We start from the raw sequence: 22,701 nt of genomic DNA, 5'->3' as shown, positions 1-22,701 counted from the left end.
GACTCTTTATCAACCGCAACTTCACTTGCTTAGCCCTGATCAGGCGTTCGCCAAGGCGCGCGCAGTGCGCACTGCGGGCCCTAGAATAGACGGCTCACTTCCCTTCCAGAGCTCCAGTTCACGCCGAGTAGTAGCGCATGGTCCCCGCGCTCGCTGGTGCATACTTTGGGTTTGGTAGCCGCACGGCATGTCGGCGGCAGGGATCCACGCATGGTGTCTTTCGTCCACCGTCGCCCGACGCCGCTCTGCTTCCCCTCGCTCGCACGCTCACGAGCGCACACGTCACTGCCCGGTGGCCTTTTCGTCCACGGGCTGTCTCAGCGCGAGATGGCAGGCTCGGAATCGAACGACAATGAATCCGAGTCGGCGGGGACGGGGCAGTTGGGTGGCCCGCCCTCTGTCAGCGGAGTGCGGATGCAGAAAAGGTCCAGGCACGTCCGGCGCGGCATCGGTGGTGGTCGACGACGACTACAGAGTGGGTCGATTTGATGCCACAAAATGCGACCCACAGCTGAGATGACTCCGCAGATGGTGAGACCTCCATCTAAGAGGAAGAAAGGGGCGAAGCATTCTCAAATTCCGCGCACAGCCGAGTCTCAGTTGAAATGTCGTTGACTGAAATGCATGGGATAGGTTATATGCGGCGACTCATCCGGTTTGTTGCGACGGGCAGCGTGCAAAACGAAACATTCTTCGTACCTGCTTCCCCTCACCCGGTTTCTCTTCGACTCCCACTGCACTCGTGTCCTTAACCCACGCGATCCGTGCTTCCATCTCATTATAGGGGTTCTATTCGGGGAACCCGCCTCGCACGCTCTCTTCTGCCGAAACGTCTCCCCAACCGTCCCCGCCCCGGGCATACGCGATACCCATGTCGCGCGAGCTTTTCTTCATGCACAGTACGATCGGACGGCGGACGGCGCCGTATATACGCAGGGCCCCTGAGAGGGTGGAGACGATAACGAGCGGATGGACGAGGATAATAGCAAGGGAAAGCCGTCCCGAACTTCGGATAGTGGTTGATGTATGAAACTTCGAGGTGCGGAGACTCACGGCTAACCTCGAAGCTTGCTTAGCACCTGAACCTTGGTTCGTGCGTCAGCAAGTCATGACGATCCTGGAAGACGTGTTACGTACCCAGCTTCGCCCAGCCAGCCTCGTAGAGCGGTGGTGACGTCAGTGTCCGGGCATTTGAGCTGAAGATAGTAAGCGAAGATGAGTCCGCCAAAGCCAATGCTGCTGACATGTCACCTCGTGTCATAGTACTCAGATGCAGGGCACTTTACCCAATGGCTACGCGAAACTTCCTATCCTTAGCTGAGACGAAGTTCGTTGACATCGTAAAACTCCGTGGCTCGGGCTTCGGCGGATTTGCGACGGCCTTCTTGTAAGTGCGGACGGAAAGTATGTGAGGCATAGACTAGATCGGTCAAGGGGATCCGACACAAGTGGATCATCTAGAATCATGTGAGTCGTCGGCGCAACTCGAGCTTGAGCTGAGCGTCTCGACAGGGTTTGAGACACGCTGCGGGGGAGAAAGGGAAAAGACAGAGCGGATCTCGAAGATGCTCGAGTCGTGCTGGCGACAGCACAGAAGAGATGAGCTGGCAGCGGACGGGCGTGAGGAGCCGGCCTAATCACCTGGAGGCAACACGGAAGAGATGCGCTGGCACGGAGCCATTCTTCTTGTGCTGTCAGGGAGAGGCCGTGACGCTCGCCGGGGGCACCCACTAGGGGCTGCACTTTCGCGCGAGCGGACGCGTTCGTACTTGGAAGCGCGATGGCGTGTCGACGATCACGGCGGCATCGGAGTCTGGTGGGGGCGCCGCGTTGAGTCCCGTTGACGATCACGGTGTGGGATCAGCCGGGAAGTACCTGGAAGTACATGGTCGCGGTCGCCCGGCGATTCATCAGTTCAACGTCAACTCGTGTAGTATTTGAGCTAGTACGATTGAAGACATTGAAGCGCTTGTGCCACTCTTGAATCTGGTTGAATCTCCGACAGGCTAAAAGATGAGCTCCGCCACGATTACCAAATACGCCGCTTGAAAATTGCGAGCGCCGAGAGCCTGATGGCATCGGCGCCTCCTGCTTCACTCCTGCCATATCCGTCCACTACGACGCGCGAGCGGTATGAGATCTTACCGCACCACCGCAGTGAAAAGGTATGGAGCATCTGCCAGGAGCATTCTGCATGCTGATTCCGTTGTAGCGACTCAGACAGCACTCCAAGATATACTCCACATAATCATCAAACAGCAGTGTTACAATGACGATTGAGCAGTGCCCTCCTCAGTCCTGTTCGTTTCTGCTGCGCAAAAAGTAGCTTCATGAGTGGCCAATTTCTGCCTGAGCGGATTTAGCAGGCGATTGTACTCACCGCTCTTGTGATCGATGCCCCACTTTAGGCTCTGCAATCACTCCACAGCGCATCTACAAGCTGCTCTGCATGACGTGGAGGGCTATTTGCAGGATACCAGCGCATGCCGAGCACTGGTGTCAATGAGCTCGAGAAACAGTACTTAAGCTGGAAGGGTGAGCGGGGGAACGGTACTCCAGCAACACATCGCCACTCAACCATTCAGCACACCATCACACTCAGCACCATCTCAAACATGCTCTTCACTACCTCCTTCGCTGCTCTCGTTGTCACCACTCTCGCTGCCCTCGCTTCCCAAGGATCGGCGACGCCCACCACGGTGCGAATGAATTCCCCCGTGTTCATACGAGCGTTTTTGACTGAACCTCTTCCCCGTCCTCCAGTCTGCCCGCATGGTGACCGACAGCGAGTTCCTCACCTGGCTCGCGACCACCGACGCCAACATCACATACGTCGGCCCTGCCACCTCCAAGCGCGCCAAAAGCGTCACGGTCACCTACTGCACCAAGCGGTCGGGCAACGTCTGCGGCGGCTCGTGCAAGGTGTACAGCGGGCCGGACACGTGCCTGGACGCGTCTGGGACGTCGTGCCTGATGGCGTCGGCGGACGTGTCGTTCTGCGACCATGGCGGGTGCAGCGGGAGCTGCAACCAGCTGTCCAGCTGCGGGACCAAGTTGTCTGGCGGGTTCTGCGACACACCGGGCACGAACTCGATCATCGTTCCTTTTGTGAACTGAATGATTGCACGCGTTAGCGGTGAGTATACTCCTCTCATAATATACGAGCCATATTTTGACGTTATGTTTTACTTGCGCAGCCGCATCGCGATGATTATAGGACTACCCCCTGTCGTTCGAATTCGTATAATATAACCACTTTCATTTGCAGTCCCCCAGCTCGCCTCTGCCGATACCATCAGCATTGGCATCATGGACTTCCACCCGCGTTCACTGCCACATACCCGAGTGACCCAAGGTATCTTGAATTTGAAGCAGTGTTCACTGTTGTTGCTCTTACTTCCGCATCCCCGTACTGACGCTATCGATCCTCCGATGGTACCAGTACTCGAACAGCTTTACGCCAGTGCGCGCAAAGCAAGTTGACTCGTCGTCAAAAGGTTTTCTCGAAGAAGGTTGAACTTGTGCAGTTCTATATCCGCCTTATCCACAGAGTTCACTTGAAACGTGATGCGACTTCGGACCGTCGTCGGGATTGTATGCAGCTACATCAGTGTTCTCGGTGAGCGTACCTCGGCTCTCCATGGTCTAGAATGCGATGACGACAAATGGCGCTCGCACATCGACAATGGGTACCGACGTTTCCCCGCGCCACACCTTCCGCCCATCTGGCGCCGGCGGCCGCGCCCTCGCTCGACCTCCGCATCCGCACTCTCTACGGCGCCCTTTCCCCGAACCCGTACTACAGCCGTTCGACGTAAAGTACGACTGACCGCGCGACGTCCTCGTACCTCCCCTCAACGCTCACATACTCCAGCGAACAGCTCCCCTCGGCCTTACGTGCACCTTCTGTGCCGCATCCGCATGTCCAATTCCTTGTTCTCAATCCCTGTGTTCTCATCTTTCGTATAATATCCTCGCGTTTCCCGTGTCTTCGTTCCCCACCCTGTCGGAGCACGTACCGCGGCGCACTACCTTCGCACCTCCTCGGTTCCAATGGGCCGCCCGGTATCGCCGGTCAGCTTGTTTTCAAGTCAGGTCCGGCGCGCGCTCCCTGCGCACCGAAGGCCTGCTTTACTCATGCACTTTGCCCCACGTTCTTTACCATACTTCGTGTTCGGTGTCTAATGCTTACAGTGATGCTTGTGCGTACGCGTGGAGCCGTACGTGATGTGTCGGACATCTGGCCTGGTGTTGTGTGTGAGCATTCGTTGGTCTCCTCGCCCATCGACAGAAGCCACACCTTTGAATACGGTATGGGGTTCATCTGGAGGCATGCGTTTCCCGGTATTCTTCGTGATCTCCTGCCTAACGCACTTTCCCTTCTACTGTACGATTTCGAATTATTCGAACGGCGATTTTGCGTGTGACAGCCGGTTTGGTGAACCGACTTCGAACTTTGACCGGGCCGTTCGTGAATGCGTGACGGCCCAGATAGTTCGAACCTAAAAGCCTACGGCCATGTTGGGCCGGCGTTTACTAAGCGCCCACCAGTTCCTTTCGAGCTTCGGCCTTGATGAGCCGTAGAGGCGCAGATTCTTGGCGTCCTTACGACGCGTAACTTCCGAATCATTCGGAATGGTACAGTACCTCGGCCTTCACTTTACGTAGGAGATTCTTCTGACAATCAGTCTCGAGCGACTTGCGAGCGACTGGACATGGCCGCGAGTAGGCCAGCCTCGGGCGCCATCATAAAATGTATAACCAACGTCTCTCGTGAAGTCTTTGCCAGAACGCGCTCCGAGGTGCCGCGGGAAACGCACAAGGATTGAAGGCGAGCCTTTGGTTCCAAGAGTGACCTCTCATCGTCCTAAAACATAAAAACGCCGTCACTGGAAAACGCCGTCACCGCATTGGCTTGCTGCCGGCAGCTCGGTAGATCTTGAAACTGCGCACTGTTCGCCACTATAAAACCGGGCACAATGGATGGTGAAAATCAGCTCACCAGAGTCCTCCTCAGCCCATCGTTTCCACAAGATGTTCGCATTCACCTCTCTCGTCGTCGCCGCTCTCGCCATGTCCGCCATCCAAACCGCCTCCGCCGCTCCTTCGGTGAGCCCGGAGCTTCCCTGCGTACCCCATTTTCTGACCCCCATCTACCCACAGGCCGAGTACTCCGTCAGCGAGAGCGACATCCTCGCCTGGCTCGCCACGACCGACGCCGAGGTCATCCACGTCGGCGCCGACGGCGAGCCGCTCCCGTCCCCGCCGACGACCCGCGCCGCCGCGCTCGCGCGTCGCGCGTCGAACGTGAACGTCGTCTGGTGCGACAAGCGGTCTGGCGCGGCGTGCGGCGGGACGTGCCGGATGTACACCGGCACGTCGACGTGCCTCAACGTCAAGGGCCAGGCGGCGTGCCTGATGGCGAGCGCGAACGTCGCCTTCTGCGACAACACGTCGTGCGGCGGGAGCTGCAACACGTACTACCAGTGCGGGACGAGGCTCGACAACAACTTCTGCTACACGCCCGGGACGAACTCGATCAACGTCCCGTACGTGAACTGAGGAGCCGGTACTATCCGGTGAAAGTGAGGGTGAGTTGTGAGATGCAAGATTCGAGAGTTCGATGTTAATCGGCTTGATTTTAGGATGTTTTCTTGAAAGAATGAATCGCGACGAAGTGGGATCTCAGGGCATGAGTGCCGCGCATGTATACTATCGCTCAGGGGTTCGTTATGAGATATTGGGGTTCTATGCTGTCCTCTGCATTGAAACCACGTTATTCAGGAACAGGAAAGAGGTGACACTTGCAGAAACCTTAGTCATTCTGCACAGAGACAGATACTATATTCGCCTCGCCTAGCTTTGAGTTACGAGATATGGTGGCAACATATATAGACGAACCTTTTCTATGATCGAGACGGAATCGTCTTTGTCCAGCCCATGATTTGACCTCCTCAAGCCGTGCTCTGGAGTCGGATAGACGCATACTCCGACCTGAATAGTCCGAAATCATGGTTTGGATTCCAAATGACGTTGTCGAAACTGTGGGGAGAGTCAGTATCAGCAAGGGAAGAAGATATACTGATGTGCGCCCACCCAAGCAACCTTGTTGGAACCTCCGCCGGCGGCCGCGCAGCGTTTTCCGTGCTTGACGGATCAGCAGTCACCGGCACCCACCGTCTCCCATAGCGGGTTATGTCACGAACCCTCAACCCTCGCCCCCTGGACCGCATCAATGTCAGTCAGCGAGCGCGCCGATGAGGGTGGCGGAGGTCGGGTTTGACTTACCCGTCGTTTGTATAGAAAACATCACAAGCAACCCCGATCCGGAGGATGGCTGATAAGAGTGTGCCCCAGCGACAGTGATTGTCTCACTGTGTGTGTCATAAATGAGCGGTGGGTCTGCAAGAGCGCCTAGGGCTAAAATCCACTGTAAAAGCAAGCCATTGAGAGTAACAAGCCTGTCGCGGGGCGGCGGAAGGAGAGGGACGGAACGAAGGGAGTGAACGGTGGAAGTCGCGCGGCTCGCAACAGCGACGCCCACGCGTCAATAAGGCGCCCGATCGAGATAAGAAAACTAGCACATCTATCAGATATGACGTAACTCTTGCTATCGCAGACTACGCACATACTTTGACAGAAATACCACCCGCGGCGTGTATACTTGGCTCATGAGAAACCTGCAAAAATTACTTGACTCAGCTCCGAATTTCCTGTCGCAAAAAACACCCGATCACTGATGAAAATGTCGTAGAGGCTCTGCGGAGATCAGAGTGTCTCGCAGGGTAACTCCATCAGACGGGCATTAAGCGAAGATCAAACGATTCCCAATGCGCAGAGGAGTAAGTACAGTCGCCACGCCCTCGCGCCGGCACAGTCGGACGGGACGATTCACCGACGTCGTCTCGATCGCCCTCGCATATCCGAAAGCACCGATGACCCACGCGCCCCAGCATCACCGCCGCCCGTTGAGACAGTGTTGTACGTCTGCAGTTCCCCGCCTCCGTGCCGACTTCCGTCGGGGAGAGCGCAGGACGGGCGACTGCGACCCGCCCCGCCAGGTCGCAGTCGGTGCGCGCGCGAAGACCAGCGACGCGAACTCCGATGCGCGTGCGCGGAGCGCTTGGAAGGCGAGCGCAGTGGGCCGGGCCCCCACCGGGGCCACCCCGACCACCATCCGTAACAGCGCGAGGGGCGACACCGCGTGCGCAGGAGGTCCGGAACGAGCGAGCGCTGCGCGTGATCGTGGCAGTCGTGCTGCACCGCCGACTTCGAGACCGTGGCGGTGGGCGCTTGTGCGCGCCACGTCGTGGATCCACATGCGTCAACAGCGCACCGAACACCGCCCGCGTGCTCTGAGCCACCCCGACACTCACGCACGCAGTTTCTGTCGCTCCGGCGTGCGCAGAGGGCGACGAGCGACGGATGCTAACAGTCGCGACGTGCGGATGGAGGGAGACGTCGCGTTTCGCGAAGATTGCGAGGCGCACGGAGTCATGCCGCACGCGGCGACCGCGACAGGCCCTTGACGGTAGCATCACGCGCGCCGCGGGAAGCACTGCCAGCGCCAAGTGCCGCCAGTACTGGTAACCGGTAGGGCGTAGAGCTCGTGTCAGTGCAAGGGACTAATGCCGCCGGGAGCGTGACTCCATACTTTCGCTTGTGGCGGCGACTTGAGACGAGGGCGCACCAGCACGAGGGAAGCTGCCAGTGCCATAGTGTGCCCTGTGGCCCCTGTGTACCCCGCCAGGCTTTCCGCAGCACGTGAGCAGTGTGGTGGAAATTTGGAATGAGCCGGGTCACCGTACATCGAGCGCGTGAATTACGCACCTTGATACCTCATGAATCCGGGGATCTTGCCATTGAGCGGCACTAACCGTGAATTTGACTCTGCACCCACCCCAGGGCTGGAGAACTGCTGGCGGACAGAATACGTGGTTGCGCGGATGGTGATCGCGTCGTCTAACAGACAGAAGGTGTCAGCAAGGTCGTCAAATGGCGCAGTAGACGTATGAATAAGCAACCGACCTCGGTCGGGAATTGCGTTCTGTCGGGGCACATTGGATCAATCACTCCCGACCTTCTCGGACTGTTGTCCTGCGGACCCGGGAATAGTTAGGGGCAGTCCAAACCGGGGATGAGTTCGAGGGTGAGGAGGTGCAATGGGAGCCAGATCTATCACAAAGCCAAGCCCACAATTGGCCCCTGCCGTTCGAACGAGAGGCGGAGATATGGCGGGGCATAGTGCTCCGAGATGGAGACTCTCGCTGTGTGGCAGTGTCGTGACGGCGCAGGCCGAGGTTGAAACGGTGAAGCTTCATAATGATTGTGAGTCATCAATGAACGAAAGGCAGTGCAGCCTGAGCACACAAAGCGGCGTAGATGGGCTGCGGCACAACACAGATTCGGCAGTATGAACCAGCTAGGAGGCAGGGCTTGAGCGTGCGTAATCACGCAGGGGTTCCTGCTGCGAATGTCGCAAAGTGCATTGTATGAGCAGAGGAGGGCGCGTGGCAGTCCCGGAGGAGTCGCAGACCGTGGGAGGTTCCCCAGGCGCCGAGGCGGGGGCCGGGAACGCTGCAGATCACGGCGCGCCTGCGAGAAGCATGGATGCAATAACCACGTACATCCCCGTCCCTCTCCCCCTCGCCCACCCCCACGCAACATGCCAAATCATTCGGATGGCACGCGATCACATCCTCGAGGCTCCCAACATGCCGGCCGACCGGCCAGCGGACGCATCCGCGCCCCGAGCCAACCGTGGTGACGCATCGGGCTCGTCGTGCTCGTATACAAGCTCTCTGATTGACAGATTCGCTTGCGCCTTTCCGTAAGTGTCTTCTCGACAGCAGGAGTCCGGATACCTCAGATCATCCGGTGCCAGAACTTCCGCTTCAACAAGGACCGTGACGTGCCAGAAAACCACCGACTCAGCATCGACCACACCAACATATTCCCATCTGTGCTCCATCACTCTCCTCGCAGCAGGACGCATGTGCCTGCCCTGTACCGCTTTTGGCCTCTCATAATACTCCGCGACGCGTTCCAACCATTTCGACATTTTCAGTCACGGAAACGACGACATGCGCGGCGACCTGGCTCGGCGGCGACATCCGGACAGGGGTTCCCTGCCGAACCATTCACAATGCAAATTGCCCAGTCTCGCTCCTTGTAGCACTCCGAGCTGCGCCCCACAATTTGCCCAAGATGCCCAACGTTCACGAAACGCGATGCACAACTCCCACAAATGACAACGACTGTTGTGCGTCCCAACTCTCCTCCCCTACGAGAGCGTGCTGCGATCCGTAACGAGGCGCTTGCGTTCTCGTTGGCGCAACCACGCGGTTTCATACAGGACCAGCCTGGTTTCCGCAGCTGCGACGACAAACATTCACTCGGGCAATACACGTCCGTAAGCGCTCATGATGGGTTAGGGTTCCATGTGCGTTCGCTCAAGCGGCTTTCCTTCCCTGACAGACCCAAACAACGCGATCCACGCTATATCCCGATCACGAGAAAGCTGCCCTCACATTCCCATTTGTCCATCTAACAAGTTCTTCCCATCAAGCTCATGCCAGATCGCAGCACCCGATCCTCCACGAACGGCCGTCCGGGCGAATTTGAGGCGGGTCTGCTGCGCTGTCTCACGAAAACAAGCTGTGCCAGCTACCACTCTATTTATCCAACCACCAATGTCGCCCTCCCTCCAAACCCTCCGCCGCCCTCTCGAATTCAGCCACTCGCACGGCTTACCGCATTGTACTTATTCGCGTACACACCTACAGCAACCCCATCTCCCCGACAATGCCCTCCGACCACCCCTCTTATCCCCACCAGCGAGGGTACCCCCCCGGGTCCCACAGTGGCCAGCAGTCCGCCAACAACGCCGATGTGGCCGCATGGCTCGACACATCACTTTCTGGACAAGAACAGGGTCTTGACCCGCGCTACTACTCTCATGGCACTCAACAGTACCTCGCTGGCGGCTATCCGGGTGCCGGAGGTTATCCACCGGGGTCATATGCGCCGGGAACCTTCCCTCCCACCGCTTATCCTCCCGCGATGCAGCACTCTGCCTCGTACTCTCCCGGCCAGTATCCATCTGGTCATCCCTCCGGCTATCAGCCTTCTTTTCAGCAAGGCTCTTCGACATTGTCGAGCGTGGCCGCCCCGGTCTACGCGTATCCTCAGCACCCACACTCGAGTGCGCACTTGACTCATGGTGTACACCAACAACACCCCTACCAGCAGATGCAACCGCATCTTCAGCACCCCGGACAGCAGCCGTACCCTTCCCAGTATGGCACCGACTACGACCCTTCCTTCTTCGTGGACGACTTCGATGGCGCAAGCGTGAGCGACAGCGAACCCGGGGGCAGCTCGAGGAGCAAACCCAAGACTGCCCTTGATCCCAGCCAGCCTCTGACCGTCGACGGGAAGCCCCGCGAGCGAGTCTACGTGGCCTGTAACCGATGGTGAGCCATTTATTCCGTTCAGGAACCCGCTTCATCTCGTGTGGCCATCGCCGCGCTCCTCTCGATCTTCTCTTCTCGTTTCCGCTTGTCTCTTACCGGCGGTGCACCGGTCGGCCTCCGGCTTACTCATATCCATCTTGCACCCGCTGACTTATGCGCCTCCCTTCCAGCCGTGTCCGCAAGCTCCGCTGCGACGGCGCAAAGCCCGCGTGTCTCAACTGCCAACGCGTGGAGGGCGAGGTCTGCGTCTACCCCGACCAACCCAAGCGGCGCGGCCAGGACAAGGCACAGCGCACGCGCTCTGCCGTCGGGACGCGCAAGCCCCGCCGTCCTGCGACGCGCAAGGACTCGAAGGACTCAGCGGGGAGCGTTAGCCCTGGCGCAGGGCTCAGCTCTGGCGGGCAGTGGGCCCCGTACTAGGCCCCTCCGATATTCTCCTGTGCGCACACATACTTGCCAAGATGTCTCATTGCAGGCGACACCGCCGCCACCCAGCACCGCTTCCCCGCAACAACCCACGGCGGACCGCTCGGCCCATGATGACTACAAAACATGAATATCACGACGACAGCCATGACAGCCGCGTCCCTCAATTTGGGAGATGTCGATAGCGGTGCCGCTACGCTCGCCACCACGTCTACGACCCCAGCCATTCTACGACTACGACCTCATTCTGTCAGGTGCATGCCACCCCAACCCCGCCTTTTTCTCCAACTTCTATCCTCCCTCTCCCACCATCGGGCGCCTTTGACAACGCATTAGTCAATCCACCTACAGCGTCTCCTCCTCGGACCGAACCTGTGACGCGCACGTATCCGCATGTGGATGTGTCACCTCCGTCTTTGCCGTCACCGCCCGGTAGTGACGGTCAAGCGCGACATGACAACCTGCGCAGTGCGCTTCAGCATTCGGTCCGAGGCCAACGAACTCTGTCCTGGTTGATTGCCCCTGTCATGTCCACCGGAAGCGCGCCTCTCAAACGCGCGCCCTTCTCCCGGGCAACCTACTCCGCCCTCGTCGTTCACTGGGGCCGTCGGAGGTCTCCACCTCGCTCCGCCGCACGCTCAACCTCCGCTCGGCCCTGCGCTGACCCTGCTCTCGCTCCACTCGAAAGTCCCCACCCGACCCCGCGCGTTTTGATTTTGGTTGTTGACCAGTCCGTGCCCTACAGCCTGCCTCCATCACTACTTCTTATTTCTGTTTCTCTCGTGTTATGTTACACCACCTATCATCGCGCTCTCCCCGTGTCCGTTCCGCTTTCCGTGCTTTGCATGTATCTGCATCTCTCCGCCTATTTACGTACCTACTTACCTGCGGTGCGCGGTTCCGGCTCCCGGATCTGTCTCGTGTGCTGTGTCTCTTCCCCCCGGTATACTCACGCTTTCACTCTCTCCCACCATCCTCTACGTCTACGTCTCCTCTGCTGCCCGCGTTCTCACATCCGTAGCACCTCGCACCGCCCCGGCCTCCGCCTCGCGGCCTCCGCCTCGCGCGCGCGCGCTGGGCTTGGCCTAGGCCATCCAGGGCGCGGTGCGCGTCGCAACTTTCTGCCCCTTTTAGGCTCTACGTTCCGCGTTATAGCGTCCGTCTCGGTTCTCGCCTCTTTCTGCACGGACAGCTGCGCAGATTGACTCATAGATGGCCGCATAGACATAGACGCGCCGAAATCGGTTCATCGTGTTCATTAATTTGTATGATATACATCCCGCAGCCTCCGGGTTCCCGCAACACCAACAACAGAAAGAGAGAAAGGCACAGCGAAAGCGAAGCCGCTCCGGACACCGCAGTGTCCTGTTGTCCGTATATCCATCCATATCCGTACCCACATCCGAGCCCACACCCGGGCCAGCCATTATGCACCAAGCTCCAGCCCAGAGTCCCCGCCCAAGCCCGGGCCCGCGACGGCGGGCCGCACAGGCCTGCTCCAGCGCGGCGCGCCCGCTTCCGGGGGGTGCACCGCGTCCCGGCGCGCGTGCGCGTTTATTGCATCCGCCTCGGCCGTGTTCACGCCGACTCGACGCGATCGCAGAGCGTGCTCGCGTGGCGGGACGAGTCCCCGGACGACCCGTGGCGGTCCACGGGGACCTCCGCGACCTCCATCGCGGCGACGTCCTGGTGGGAGGCCGGGCGAGCAGGCGAATAGGTGGTCGGCGGCCGGCGGGACCCGCGGGACGTCAGGGCGGGACGTCATCGCGAACGCATACGGGAGAAGGAGACGGGAAGAAGGCGGTCAGCGTGGGGTTGGGAAGGATCTGCGAGCGCGCGCGCGCAGAGGGCGAGGAGACTCACCCGAGTCGACGCGCGCGCGCCGACGAGGTGCGCGGGATGGTGGTCCTGGGCGGCCGCGAGGTCCGCCTTCTCGGGCTCTCCGTGCCTCCCGTTCAGCGACGAGAGCTCGAACGTGTCCGGGGAGGCGAACTGGATGTTGTACGTCGGGAGCTGGCCGCCGGCCGAGCGCGAGACGGTCGGGTCGCGGATGCGCTTGGACACGTCCTGCCGCGAGTTCAGCCTGCCGGTGCGCGCGGGCGGAGGGTCAGCGGGTGCGATGGGGGGAAGAATCAGGGTGGATGTGGACGCACGAGACGAGGAGCGAGAGGAAGTACACTGCCGCGTGCGCAGGAGGTCGGGTCAGCGCGTCGTCATGCGTCCGGATATCTGATTCGAGGGACTCACGAGGGCCCATTTGGAGCCAGAAGAAGACATGCACGTCGAGCTGTGGCGCGAGCTTCAACTGGAGCCCGGTCTGTCAGCGCCTGGGAGATCGACAGCGCAGGAAGATGCGCGTACCGCGATAATTGCGGCCGTGTCGCACAGGCTGCATGCGACATCAGCGATGTGCGCGAAGGAGCCATTGCTGCCGTACGCACAGGGGTGTCATTGCTGGCAGCGCAGTGTGATCAGCCTCCAAGTCGAACCGGGCGCGCTGATTGGGAACGTACCAGATTCGATGGTGTACACGATCAGGATGGTGATTGCGGAATCCGTGCTGCGAATTTTGATTGGTGGGCTCAGCGAGGTTCTGGGTCCGAGACGTTCATCCGCCATACCTCTTGATCCCAGTGCGGGATGAGTGAAGCCAAGCGCACAGCATACCGGCGAACAGGAGGTCCGCGACGAATCCGTTTGCGAAAGAAGTATAAGACAGCGTCTGTTCGCGGAGTATTGTTAACACCCCATCCCGGAATGCACGAGAACGCGGGGACAGACCACGTTCAATGCTATATCCGTGGGATTCACACTATAGACGGTCTCAGTGATTGGCACTTTGGCGACACCGAGGGATCACATACTGAGAGCTAATCATGCTCGCTGCGAGGTGGCTATCAGTCCTTAAAGCAACCCATGCCACGATAATATTACATGCGTACCGATGTTAACAACTGCATATCGCATCCATGTGAGCCGGGATCTCGTTGTGTGGCGGGTCGCGATTACTCACAATAAGCGGCCAGGGTAGTAAGGAGCTGAAGGACCCAGGAGTGTCAGTCAACTGTCGAACCGGTGCATTACGGGATGCTCACCGAGAGGAAAAGACCTAATAAAGACACGATGCGCTTGGGGCCGGCTCGGAAGGTCTGACAGACTGTCGCAAAGGAAGGTGAACACTACAATCGCCTGAGATGTAAACCGCGGCAGCTTACACTTCCAAAGCCTGCGCAACAAGAGGCTGGAGAAGGTGAGTCAGCGAAAGGAGGCGAGGTACAGGCAGCTTACAATCGTATGATGATGATAGCAGTGGTGTTGAAGATCGGCGAGAGCTGATGGCCGGTCCGAGTTCGTAAATGAGGTCATAAGCTAAGCCAGGGTCACTTACGTTGATATCCCTGAAACACAACCATGAGCGACGCTTTATTCTGACAGATAAGATGACTGACCAAGGGGTGGTGAGGCCAAGGTCGTTAAAGTTGTGTTGAACCTGGTTGTACGACACGTGAAGGAGGATGGGCAAGTTAATGGAGAGCAGTGCAGTACAAAGGAGGATCTGGGGGCGACACCAGTTCAGCTGGAACTCGGTATGCTCGACTGAAACAACGCTCACTAAAAACTTGAGCCACGGACGATCCGTGGAGGGGGCTTCCTTCCAGTACAGCCTCACAGAAAAGAGCACGCAACCATACAGTCTATTGGGTGGATCGTCAGAAATGTTGCTGACCACGCGCACATGGGCCAATTACTCACATTCCATGGAGCAGGATGCCTACGAGGGCCGATATCACCCTCGCTCTCAGAGCGGCGTCGTCGCCTTCACGCGGAACGAGGAGAACCTCGTGGGTATCGGGGAAACTGGGTACGTGAGTCGCGTACATGACGAGCCAAGCGGCGAACGCGTGTATGGCGAGATAGGGGGTGAGGTATAAACAGTCGCGGGGATCAGGGGACGGAAGAGGGAGAAAGGACCACGGCAGCGTCCGTCGTCACTCATGTGCGGTATATGTACCGGTCAAGCACTCGCTTTCGGCAGTGGTACCCTGCGAAGTCGACTCTGGGGTAGTAGGCCTCCGAGACTCGACTCACGTACTACCCAGGCCGCCGCTGACATGCCTGCTATGATCTGCACAGGCAAAAGAGTGGAAGAGTGTGGCGCGCGCCTCAGGCCTCACTTCCGGACAGCAGCCACGGAAATGGACCTGGGCGCAGGCGAGGCGGAGGGGGTCGAGGAGGAGAGGAAACCGTTCTGCTGAGGGCGCTCCGGCGCCGGGACTTCCTAATGGGGCGCCCATCAGACCGAAACCCCCGCTCAGAGGCGCCCCTCGTGCTCCAAGGGCGATCGGCGATCGGCGAGATGTAGCGACTCCGGAGCAAGGGACTCGTGAGTCGTTGAAGTCAAGTGGGTCGCACTCCACGAGGTCTTGGACTGCGCTGAAACTTTATGATCGTATAGGATCGGCGCCCACATGGCTGGGCGGGGAGGAGGAGGAGGAAGAGGAGGAGGAGGAGGAGGAGGAGGAGACGGGTGATTGTGAGCGCGAATTTCGGACGCCCATAGAGAACTCGATCGTGCGCCCGACGCGAGGCTCAGTCTCTCAAGTGCGCGACGGGACTGGAGTATCCACAGCCATTGTCACAGAATATTGCACAGGACAAGAACGGGCGGGGATGTTAATGACGCCCAAAAGTTCCCATCCAAAGTTCCGAGTTCACTTCAAGTTCACTTACTGGAGCCTGAGAATCGCAGGGCTACTGTGCTGATGCAAGTCCTCGAAAGCCAGCAAAATCGCGCTGGTTTCACTCTGACAGTAGCCATGGTTGCCGACGTCGGACGAACTGCCACCTCGGTAACGCAGTGAAATGCTACGAGATGCTGCAAGCAGAAATATTACAACAGCGCTGTACAAGCGGGAGATCGGCTTAAACTCAAATCGTACCCCTCGGGAAGATGCTTGACGCGACCGCCGCGCCTCGGAGATTACGATTACATCTTTTCGACAACGGCCTCATTGTATTCCCACCTCCTCTCCCTCTTCGACTTCGAGATATCGGACCACATGCTCTCACACTTCCTCGGGGCGGGGGTAGTACACCGGGATCAGCGGCTGAGCATCGCGCCCCAACGGTTCCTGGAGGTGGAAGTTGGGGTGGTCTGACGGTAGCCCAGAGGGAGAGACGATCGAAGGTAAAATCGATCAGTTTGAGAGGGCTCATCATTGAGGCCTGTGGTCAATGGGGAAAGCAGGAATGAAAACGGGCCGCGGTTGACCCCGTCGCTGACGTAGGAGGACAATCTGGAAATACCTGGACAGGACTGGGGGACCACCGTCGTCGCCGAACTGACAGGCATTCGAAGCCAGGATGCGGAGCATAGTGGTCTGGAAAAGGGAAGGGAAACCCCACTCGTCAAGCGACCAAAGCGAGGATTGGGTAGTGGGCACTCACCGCCGTCCGCCGCCCCCAAGCAAGCGGTGACCGTCGCAGGACGGGCACATTCGCGGGCGAACCTGGGTCCAAGTCGATCGATGCGCGACCTGCGGCGCGTGTGCGCCTTGCAGAGTTCGTGCGAGTACGCGAGGCTGTCGTCGCGCTCATGTCCAAGCGAGCCTTGGAAAGCAAGCTCAATATTGTACACCCTCAAGGTCGTGCTGGGGTAGACTAGGTCATGCATGCGCTCTGAGCCGACGCTGCGAGAGTGTGCCAGAGGTTAGGAGGCTGCAAGTGGGAGAGGGACGTGATGAGGTGTGACGCATGCGCAGACGAGGGGGATGAGGTAGAGCGTGCCGAGAAAAGATGACGTGGGTGTTGGAGGCCCTGTAAATGTCGAATTGGGGTATGGAGGTGGTGAGATATATGCATAGGGCGCTCACAGAGACTCCTAACCCGAAACTGTCAAAAACGAGGACTTACGTAGCCGGCAAGGCTGTGGTGGGAAGTAGCTCGATATTCACCGCAACTACCGACACAAAGGGGTCTCTACACCGTGCTGAGCGACGTGCGCCAGGTGGAAATACGGTACTCACCACGAATGCAAGGGATAGCACGACGAAATGAATCTACGATCCTATCCGTACTTGAGGATTTGCGTGAAGGCTACCAGGGTAGAGACTCGGTATTGGGGAATATATTCAAGTTTGCACAGGAAGCAGGGAATTCCATACATCTCTATGATCGTTGATCGAACCTTCTAACAAGAAGATATAAGCTATTTACTCACAAAAACGACAGCCTTACATACATCTGGACTAACAGAGCGACCGCCGCGTTCGGGACGGGGGTGACTTGCAGGTCCCGGCTCGTGGACATAAGGATATACCGACTGGGACACTGATCGCCGACGAGAAAATACACGTGCCAAGGTGGCTTAACGCCCTTCGACGGACATCAAGAAGCAGGTCTTGTGTTGGTCTCGTACCCAGCCGCTCTGTACCGCACCCCACCACCGCCTACACGAGCCGGTGGTGGGGTGCGGTACAGAGCGGCTGGGGACGAGACCAGTCTTGTGTACAATGGTAGGGAGAATGGGTGACAGGAGCAGCGTTGCGCTCGAGGGAACACGCATTCTCTCTCAAGCACTCACCAGAGTTCAATGCTCTCCTTCTCGCCCAGAGGACACTGGCAAACGCACCATCACCCGGTGCAGGCTCAAGCTATCCGTCCTCCAGAATGTCGGGAAGTAGCTGCGCATGAGTCATGATGCACAGCGCCCCGAAGAACCTGTTCTACCATCTGTGCGCCTTGAAGAACCTGCGCCATTATTTGTCAACGCCACCTCGAAGATATTGGAACTTGGGCGCGCTCACAGAAGGAGGATGGGGGTGAGGAAGGCGGTGACGAAAATCTTGAAGACGGGCCAGTGGGGGTGCGAGCGCCATGGTCGTCTGTCTCAGATCCGGACTCCAGAAGGACCGCGTGCCAACGGGTTGTCGGGATGACAGCGATGTGGGGAGAAAGGAAGGTGCTGCAGTCAAAGGCAGACTGGAATAAGGAGGGAACAAGCGGAAGTAAGAAGGTGGCTGAGAAGGACAAAAGGCGCGATGATCATAGGATAATAAGGATGCATTTAGTATATTCTACGCCCACGAAAGTTCATGTGGTCGATCGCCGACGCTGAGACAGGGGTACACGCGACCCCACCCTGGACAGCATTATTAAGTAGCGCGAGCAAAGAGCACTCACTTTTGTATTTTGCGATTAAAGCTGTGAAACGACTCATGCTCGTGTCTAGCGTATACTATGCAGGTCCTGAGCCACGTCGACCGCGGTTTGGTCACGGTGCGCGGCGATGACTGGGCACTGGGCTCGTAACGATTAAGCTGCACTTCGAGAAAGGCTGAAAGAGCTGCCTTTAACTGTAGAGGAGGGTACGACTGGCGACAAAATGAGAAAGTCTCGGTTTTGCCAGTCTTCAATGGTGGAAGGAGTTTGAGGTGAGCAGTGAAAATGCGTAGAGCTGGAGGGCCTAGTCGGGCGCTCCGGTGCAACTATTGCTGATGTAATCAACTCTGACTGAATATAGACATAGAGATGAGTATATGTGCCGGTATGGATCCATGCTTGTTTTCTCCAAGACCGCGTGCGAACCCTGAAGCTTAGTGAAGTAAGTGATCAGAACAACGGAGGACGTGCAGTCGACAAGGTGGCCATAATGACAGCTCGCAGTATGTAGTAGTAAGATTATAAGCACGGTCACCAGGTTAGACTAGATGATTCTAAGAAGGCCGCAGCAGGCCCGGCGGTCTACAGCCGACCCTCGTGCTTCCCGAGCGAACGCGGTATCCGCTGCGGAGAGTCCGAGAGAGTGGTACCCTTCCATCACGAAGACTACGAAGGAACGAGCCCGACGATCGGATTAACCCCGTCGACTGCTATGATCTATCCTCAACCATCTTCGTCCTGGGGACACCCTTTCGTACGTTTTGGGTGTGCCTCGCTGATACAACGAGCCATGCTCTGCGGCCGCAGTCATGGCTATCCTCTCGTGGTGTGCGCACGGCGAGCGCGAGGACAGACGGTTGTGTCATAAGGAGGGTGCTGAGTGCGCTGCGGAGCTATTTTAAACAACACAAGGTTCGAAGGAAGAATCGAAGTAGGACAAGACAGAGTGGATAGCGACGTCCTGCAGCGTGTCACTTAAGGGTAATCACGACGACGTACCAAAGGCGTGCCAGGTTAGACAAGGCGTCTGAATGTAACTGCCGAGAGTAGCTTGATTACTTGGCGGATCATATGCAAACAGTCCCGTGTTGAAGCGCGGCAAATGTGAGTTTCAATGGGCAGAAGGAGGCGGCATACATCACAAACCCAAGTAAGGCCGAGCCGCCCCACCGCCATGCCAAGCGAGGCAGCCTGACGGGGGCGCGTCAGCGCGGCGTGCATCTAGGTGTTATTGTGCGCATCCTGTCGGTGACCAGCGGGCTCGGACAGGCGTCTTGCAGGCGTTTTGAATACCTAAAACACGCGCGGGGTCAACGAGGCCGCGCTGAGCGCGGTGGGCGGATTTGCGATGCGGTGCAATCGAAAGGGGAACGCGGCTGACAACGATAGGCAAGGCATGGTTCACGGTGACGGGAGGGCTTGAAGCAGCGTCGCGCAAACAGTGGGTGGCCAGCGGATGAAAGCGTTGAGGCGGAGCTGGGCCCTCGGGCGGGGGTCCCGGGCATGTCGAGGCCGACCTGCAGCCATCAGGAGGGTGGCCAATGGGAGGCGGCCTTGGCTGGGCGCCTGTGAAGGGGACGGTGGTCGCCATCGAGGCCATAAAGTTATCCCTCTCCTCCTCCCGCCATCGTCCCCCTTGTGCTGGACCGGCGTCGCGCTCTCGCTCGTTCCTCCGGCTGCGTTCTGCTTCTCCATCACCCCTCCTTTCCTCGCACTCCCGCGCAGCACCACCGGCCAAGCATTACTCAACCCGCTTATATCCCTTGGCTGCGCTGTGCGCAGTTCCGCTATTTCTTCAGCTCCAGACGCGCTTTTGAGCCATCCTTCCCCGCGCCCCTCTTCCTTCCTCACCTTCTCTCCCCCTCCCGCCATGCACCTTCTCCCTCACTCTCTCGCTCTCTCCTGTCTGCTTTCGATCGCGACCCAGCAAGCGGTTGCTGCGCCAAGCGCTCCTGCAACACGACGCGCAGCAGCACCCCAGACCATCCCTCTCGTTCGCCGTTCCCGCTCCTCCCACAACAGCACCGAGTGGCTCCTTTCCCAGAAGCATGGCATTGAGTCCAAGTACACCTCCTCTGGCCAGTCGCGTAAGCGCGCCAACGGCTTGAACCTGTGCGTTCTTTTTGTTCGTCCCTGCCCAGTCCCATCTCTGAAACCGTCCCCGCCCACGCAGCCTCACGAACCAGAACGCGGACTCCAGCTACTACGGCTCGATAGCGGTGGGTACGCCCGCCATCTCGTACAATGTCATTCTCGACACGGGCTCCGCGTACGCCTTTCTCACTCCCCCATGTTTGCCAAGCCCTGACCTCGCACGCCGCTCGCAGGGACCTCTGGCTCGCCGCGTCGAGCTCCGGGCTGTCGTCAAACTCCCTCAGCGGCATTTCGATGTTCAACTCCTCTGGTACGTCCCGCTCCCAGCTCTCCTGGCCCCCCTCCCTCCACAGAGCTCCCATTCGCTATGAGCGCTTCCCATCATGCCCCTTGCCGTACGCCGCAAGTTCTGACACCTATGACGTCAACCCGCAGCCTCCTCCTCTTTCAAGGACCTCGAGACAAACTTCTCAATCAGCTACGGCTCCGGCTCTGCACGGGGGACGCTGGGTCAGGATGTTGTTCAGTTCGCGGGTTTCGAGGTCCAGAAACAGACGTTTGGTGAGTCCTGCTGCGGGCCAGTGGTGGCGTTGTATTGACCTTCCTCCGCAGGCGTCGTCACACAGGTTTCCGACAACCTGCTGACCTCGCCAGTTTCCGGTCTCATGGGTCTCGGCTTCTCGACGATAGCCTCATCGGGAGCCACGCCTTTCTGGGAGGCTCTCGCAAATGCCGATCGGACTCTGGACTCCCCTTTGATGGCGTTCCAGCTTACTCGGTTCATTGATGTTGCCAAAGCCCAGACCTTGGAACCTGGAGGCACCTTCAACCTTGGTGCCGTGAACAGTTCGTTGTTCACCGGCGACATTGACTACCAGAGTATCCCAAGTGGCGAGGAGGGTTACTGGATCCAAGAGCTTGCCGGTAAGGCACCATTGCTGCGGCGCAGCTGATCTGGAACCTCGCGGCTGATGGAAGATCCACACGCAGGTCTCGCGGTCAACGGCGAGTCTGTGAGCCTCCCTTCCGGCTCCAGCTCGTATGCGGCCATCGACACTGGCACCACGCTCGTCGGCGGTCCAGACCAGTACATCTCCGCCCTCTACGCTCAGATCCCCGGTAGCCAAGCCTTGACTGGCGAAAACGCTGGCTACTACACATACCGTAAGTGCTTTGTAGTAGCGCATGCGAACACTATGTTTCTCACATTCCCCACTCGTCAACAGCATGCAGCACCAACGTGAACGTCACGATGCGTTTTGGCTCGTCGTCCATCTCCTGGCCGATCTCCAACGCGGACTTCCTGCTCACGCAGGCCTCCGCCACACTCTGCGTCGGCGCCTTCTTCTCGCTCGACACCTCCGGCACCTCCGCGCCTCCATGGATCATCGGCGACACCTTCCTCAAGAACGTCTACACCGTCTTCCGCTCCTCGCCCGCCTCCGTCGGCTTCGCCACCCTCTCCAGCACCGCGACCGCGATGAACGGCGCGCTCGGCTCCGCGCCGAGCGCGACCATCGGCAGCGTCGTTGCGAGTGTCACGGGCACTCCGACGACCGACCGCTCGTCGACCACGAGCAACCCCGCGCGCCGCTTGACCGCCAGCGTGGGGGTCGTCGCGCTCGCAGTTAGCGCGCTCGGGTCCCTGTTCGCGCTCTGATCAACGTGCCCGTGATCGCGGGTTCTACGAGACGACATTCACGACTTGAGCCTGGAAAGCGCGTTACACGGCTCGGTTGACGTGGGCGGCGCCGGGATATCCCATCTTTCGCGACGCGATATGGACGCTGTAAAATAGATCGATAAACACTCACGGAGTGGTGTTCTCCGGCGGTGGCGTGGTTGCCTGCCGATGCTGGCGGAGGCAACGGGGTGGGGCGGCAGTTGGAACCCTTCACTTGGTCGCGCGGCGACCACTCTCGGCACGATACGAGACGATTGTCCATAATCCTATTGGTCCTTGCATTTACAGAGGCGTAGTGGGGGCTGCGCACGGATGATCTATTATTGGCGTAGTAATCGCTTTATGACATTGCTAATCGACGTTTGTTTGACGCGTCCTGTGTCTGCGTGTGGGCGGATCCTGAATGGCATGCATGCACCTTGCATGAAGGAAGCGGAGCGTGACGTCTTCGGATGCAAACAAAACGACCAAAGGTCGAAAAAGTTTACAGGAAAGTGCAAAGCTCTCTGTCGGGGAGTCGAACCCCGCTTTCGCGCGGCCAATGCTTATGCATGACAGGCGCGTGTACTAACCGATATACTAACAGAGACACTCTAATGTGTGGAGGCAGCAAAACTAAAGCCACAGGCGTGTGATTCGCGAGCCAGACCCGTGGGCTTGATTATGACATCATCACACAAGCGCCGATCTCGAGTCGCGCTGTGGACTTCAGCTTCGACCTATCACCAATCTTGCGCCCTTCTTGTATCTCTGCTCAATGGTATGTGCGGAAGTATGGCGCTGAGGTAGTGTTGAGGAGGAGACGATGGCAAATGCAGGCGGCAGTATGCAAGTCCTCGACTCCCATCGATGCGCGGAACG

General features: G+C 58.5%; 5 protein-coding genes and 1 non-coding gene across 6 annotated transcripts; 4 read left to right on the top strand and 2 right to left on the bottom strand.

The window, feature by feature from the left end:
* Positions 1-2,615: 2,615 nt before the first annotated feature.
* Positions 2,616-3,117, top strand: BXZ73DRAFT_78769 (uncharacterized protein; the record flags this gene model as incomplete). The annotated part of the gene is made up of 2 exons (XM_048022933.1): positions 2,616-2,699; positions 2,764-3,117. 2 exons carry the CDS (start codon positions 2,616-2,618, stop codon positions 3,115-3,117), a joined length of 438 nt encoding a protein of 145 aa, XP_047876225.1.
* A 1,917-nt stretch (positions 3,118-5,034) lies between these two features.
* On the top strand, positions 5,035-5,562 carry BXZ73DRAFT_102945 (uncharacterized protein; the record flags this gene model as incomplete). Its single annotated transcript, XM_048015420.1, has 2 exons — positions 5,035-5,109; positions 5,164-5,562. 2 exons carry the CDS (start codon positions 5,035-5,037, stop codon positions 5,560-5,562), a joined length of 474 nt encoding a protein of 157 aa, XP_047876224.1.
* A 4,242-nt stretch (positions 5,563-9,804) lies between these two features.
* BXZ73DRAFT_90940 (uncharacterized protein) lies at positions 9,805-10,895 on the top strand (the record flags this gene model as incomplete). Its single annotated transcript, XM_048025809.1, has 2 exons — positions 9,805-10,475; positions 10,646-10,895. 2 exons carry the CDS (start codon positions 9,805-9,807, stop codon positions 10,893-10,895), a joined length of 921 nt encoding a protein of 306 aa, XP_047876223.1.
* Positions 10,896-12,479: 1,584 nt separating this feature from the next.
* BXZ73DRAFT_102943 (uncharacterized protein) lies at positions 12,480-14,782 on the bottom strand (the record flags this gene model as incomplete). Its single annotated transcript, XM_048015419.1, has 19 exons — positions 12,480-12,587; positions 12,765-12,984; positions 13,055-13,079; positions 13,149-13,206; positions 13,263-13,290; positions 13,343-13,355; positions 13,415-13,461; positions 13,523-13,623; positions 13,683-13,713; positions 13,766-13,784; positions 13,844-13,855; positions 13,915-13,939; positions 13,997-14,058; positions 14,117-14,142; positions 14,190-14,233; positions 14,290-14,299; positions 14,351-14,457; positions 14,515-14,596; positions 14,655-14,782. 19 exons carry the CDS (start codon positions 14,780-14,782, stop codon positions 12,480-12,482), a joined length of 1,146 nt encoding a protein of 381 aa, XP_047876222.1.
* Positions 14,783-19,932: 5,150 nt separating this feature from the next.
* Positions 19,933-21,816, top strand: BXZ73DRAFT_49441 (aspartic peptidase domain-containing protein; the record flags this gene model as incomplete). The annotated part of the gene is made up of 7 exons (XM_048020252.1): positions 19,933-20,174; positions 20,236-20,331; positions 20,390-20,466; positions 20,592-20,717; positions 20,769-21,080; positions 21,147-21,320; positions 21,383-21,816. The coding sequence occupies 7 exons, from the start codon at positions 19,933-19,935 to the stop codon at positions 21,814-21,816; spliced, it is 1,461 nt and encodes a 486-aa protein (XP_047876221.1).
* A 526-nt stretch (positions 21,817-22,342) lies between these two features.
* On the bottom strand, positions 22,343-22,429 carry BXZ73DRAFT_t135. Its single transcript has one exon. It is a non-coding gene; the product is annotated as a tRNA-Asp (tRNA).
* Between the last annotated feature and the right edge of the window lie 272 nt (positions 22,430-22,701).

This window comes from Epithele typhae, assembly GCF_022376455.1.
Source record: "Epithele typhae strain CBS 203.58 chromosome Unknown BXZ73scaffold_36, whole genome shotgun sequence".
Lineage (NCBI taxonomy): Eukaryota > Fungi > Basidiomycota > Agaricomycetes > Polyporales > Epitheliaceae > Epithele > Epithele typhae.
This window is presented reverse-complemented; position numbering and strand designations above follow the sequence as displayed.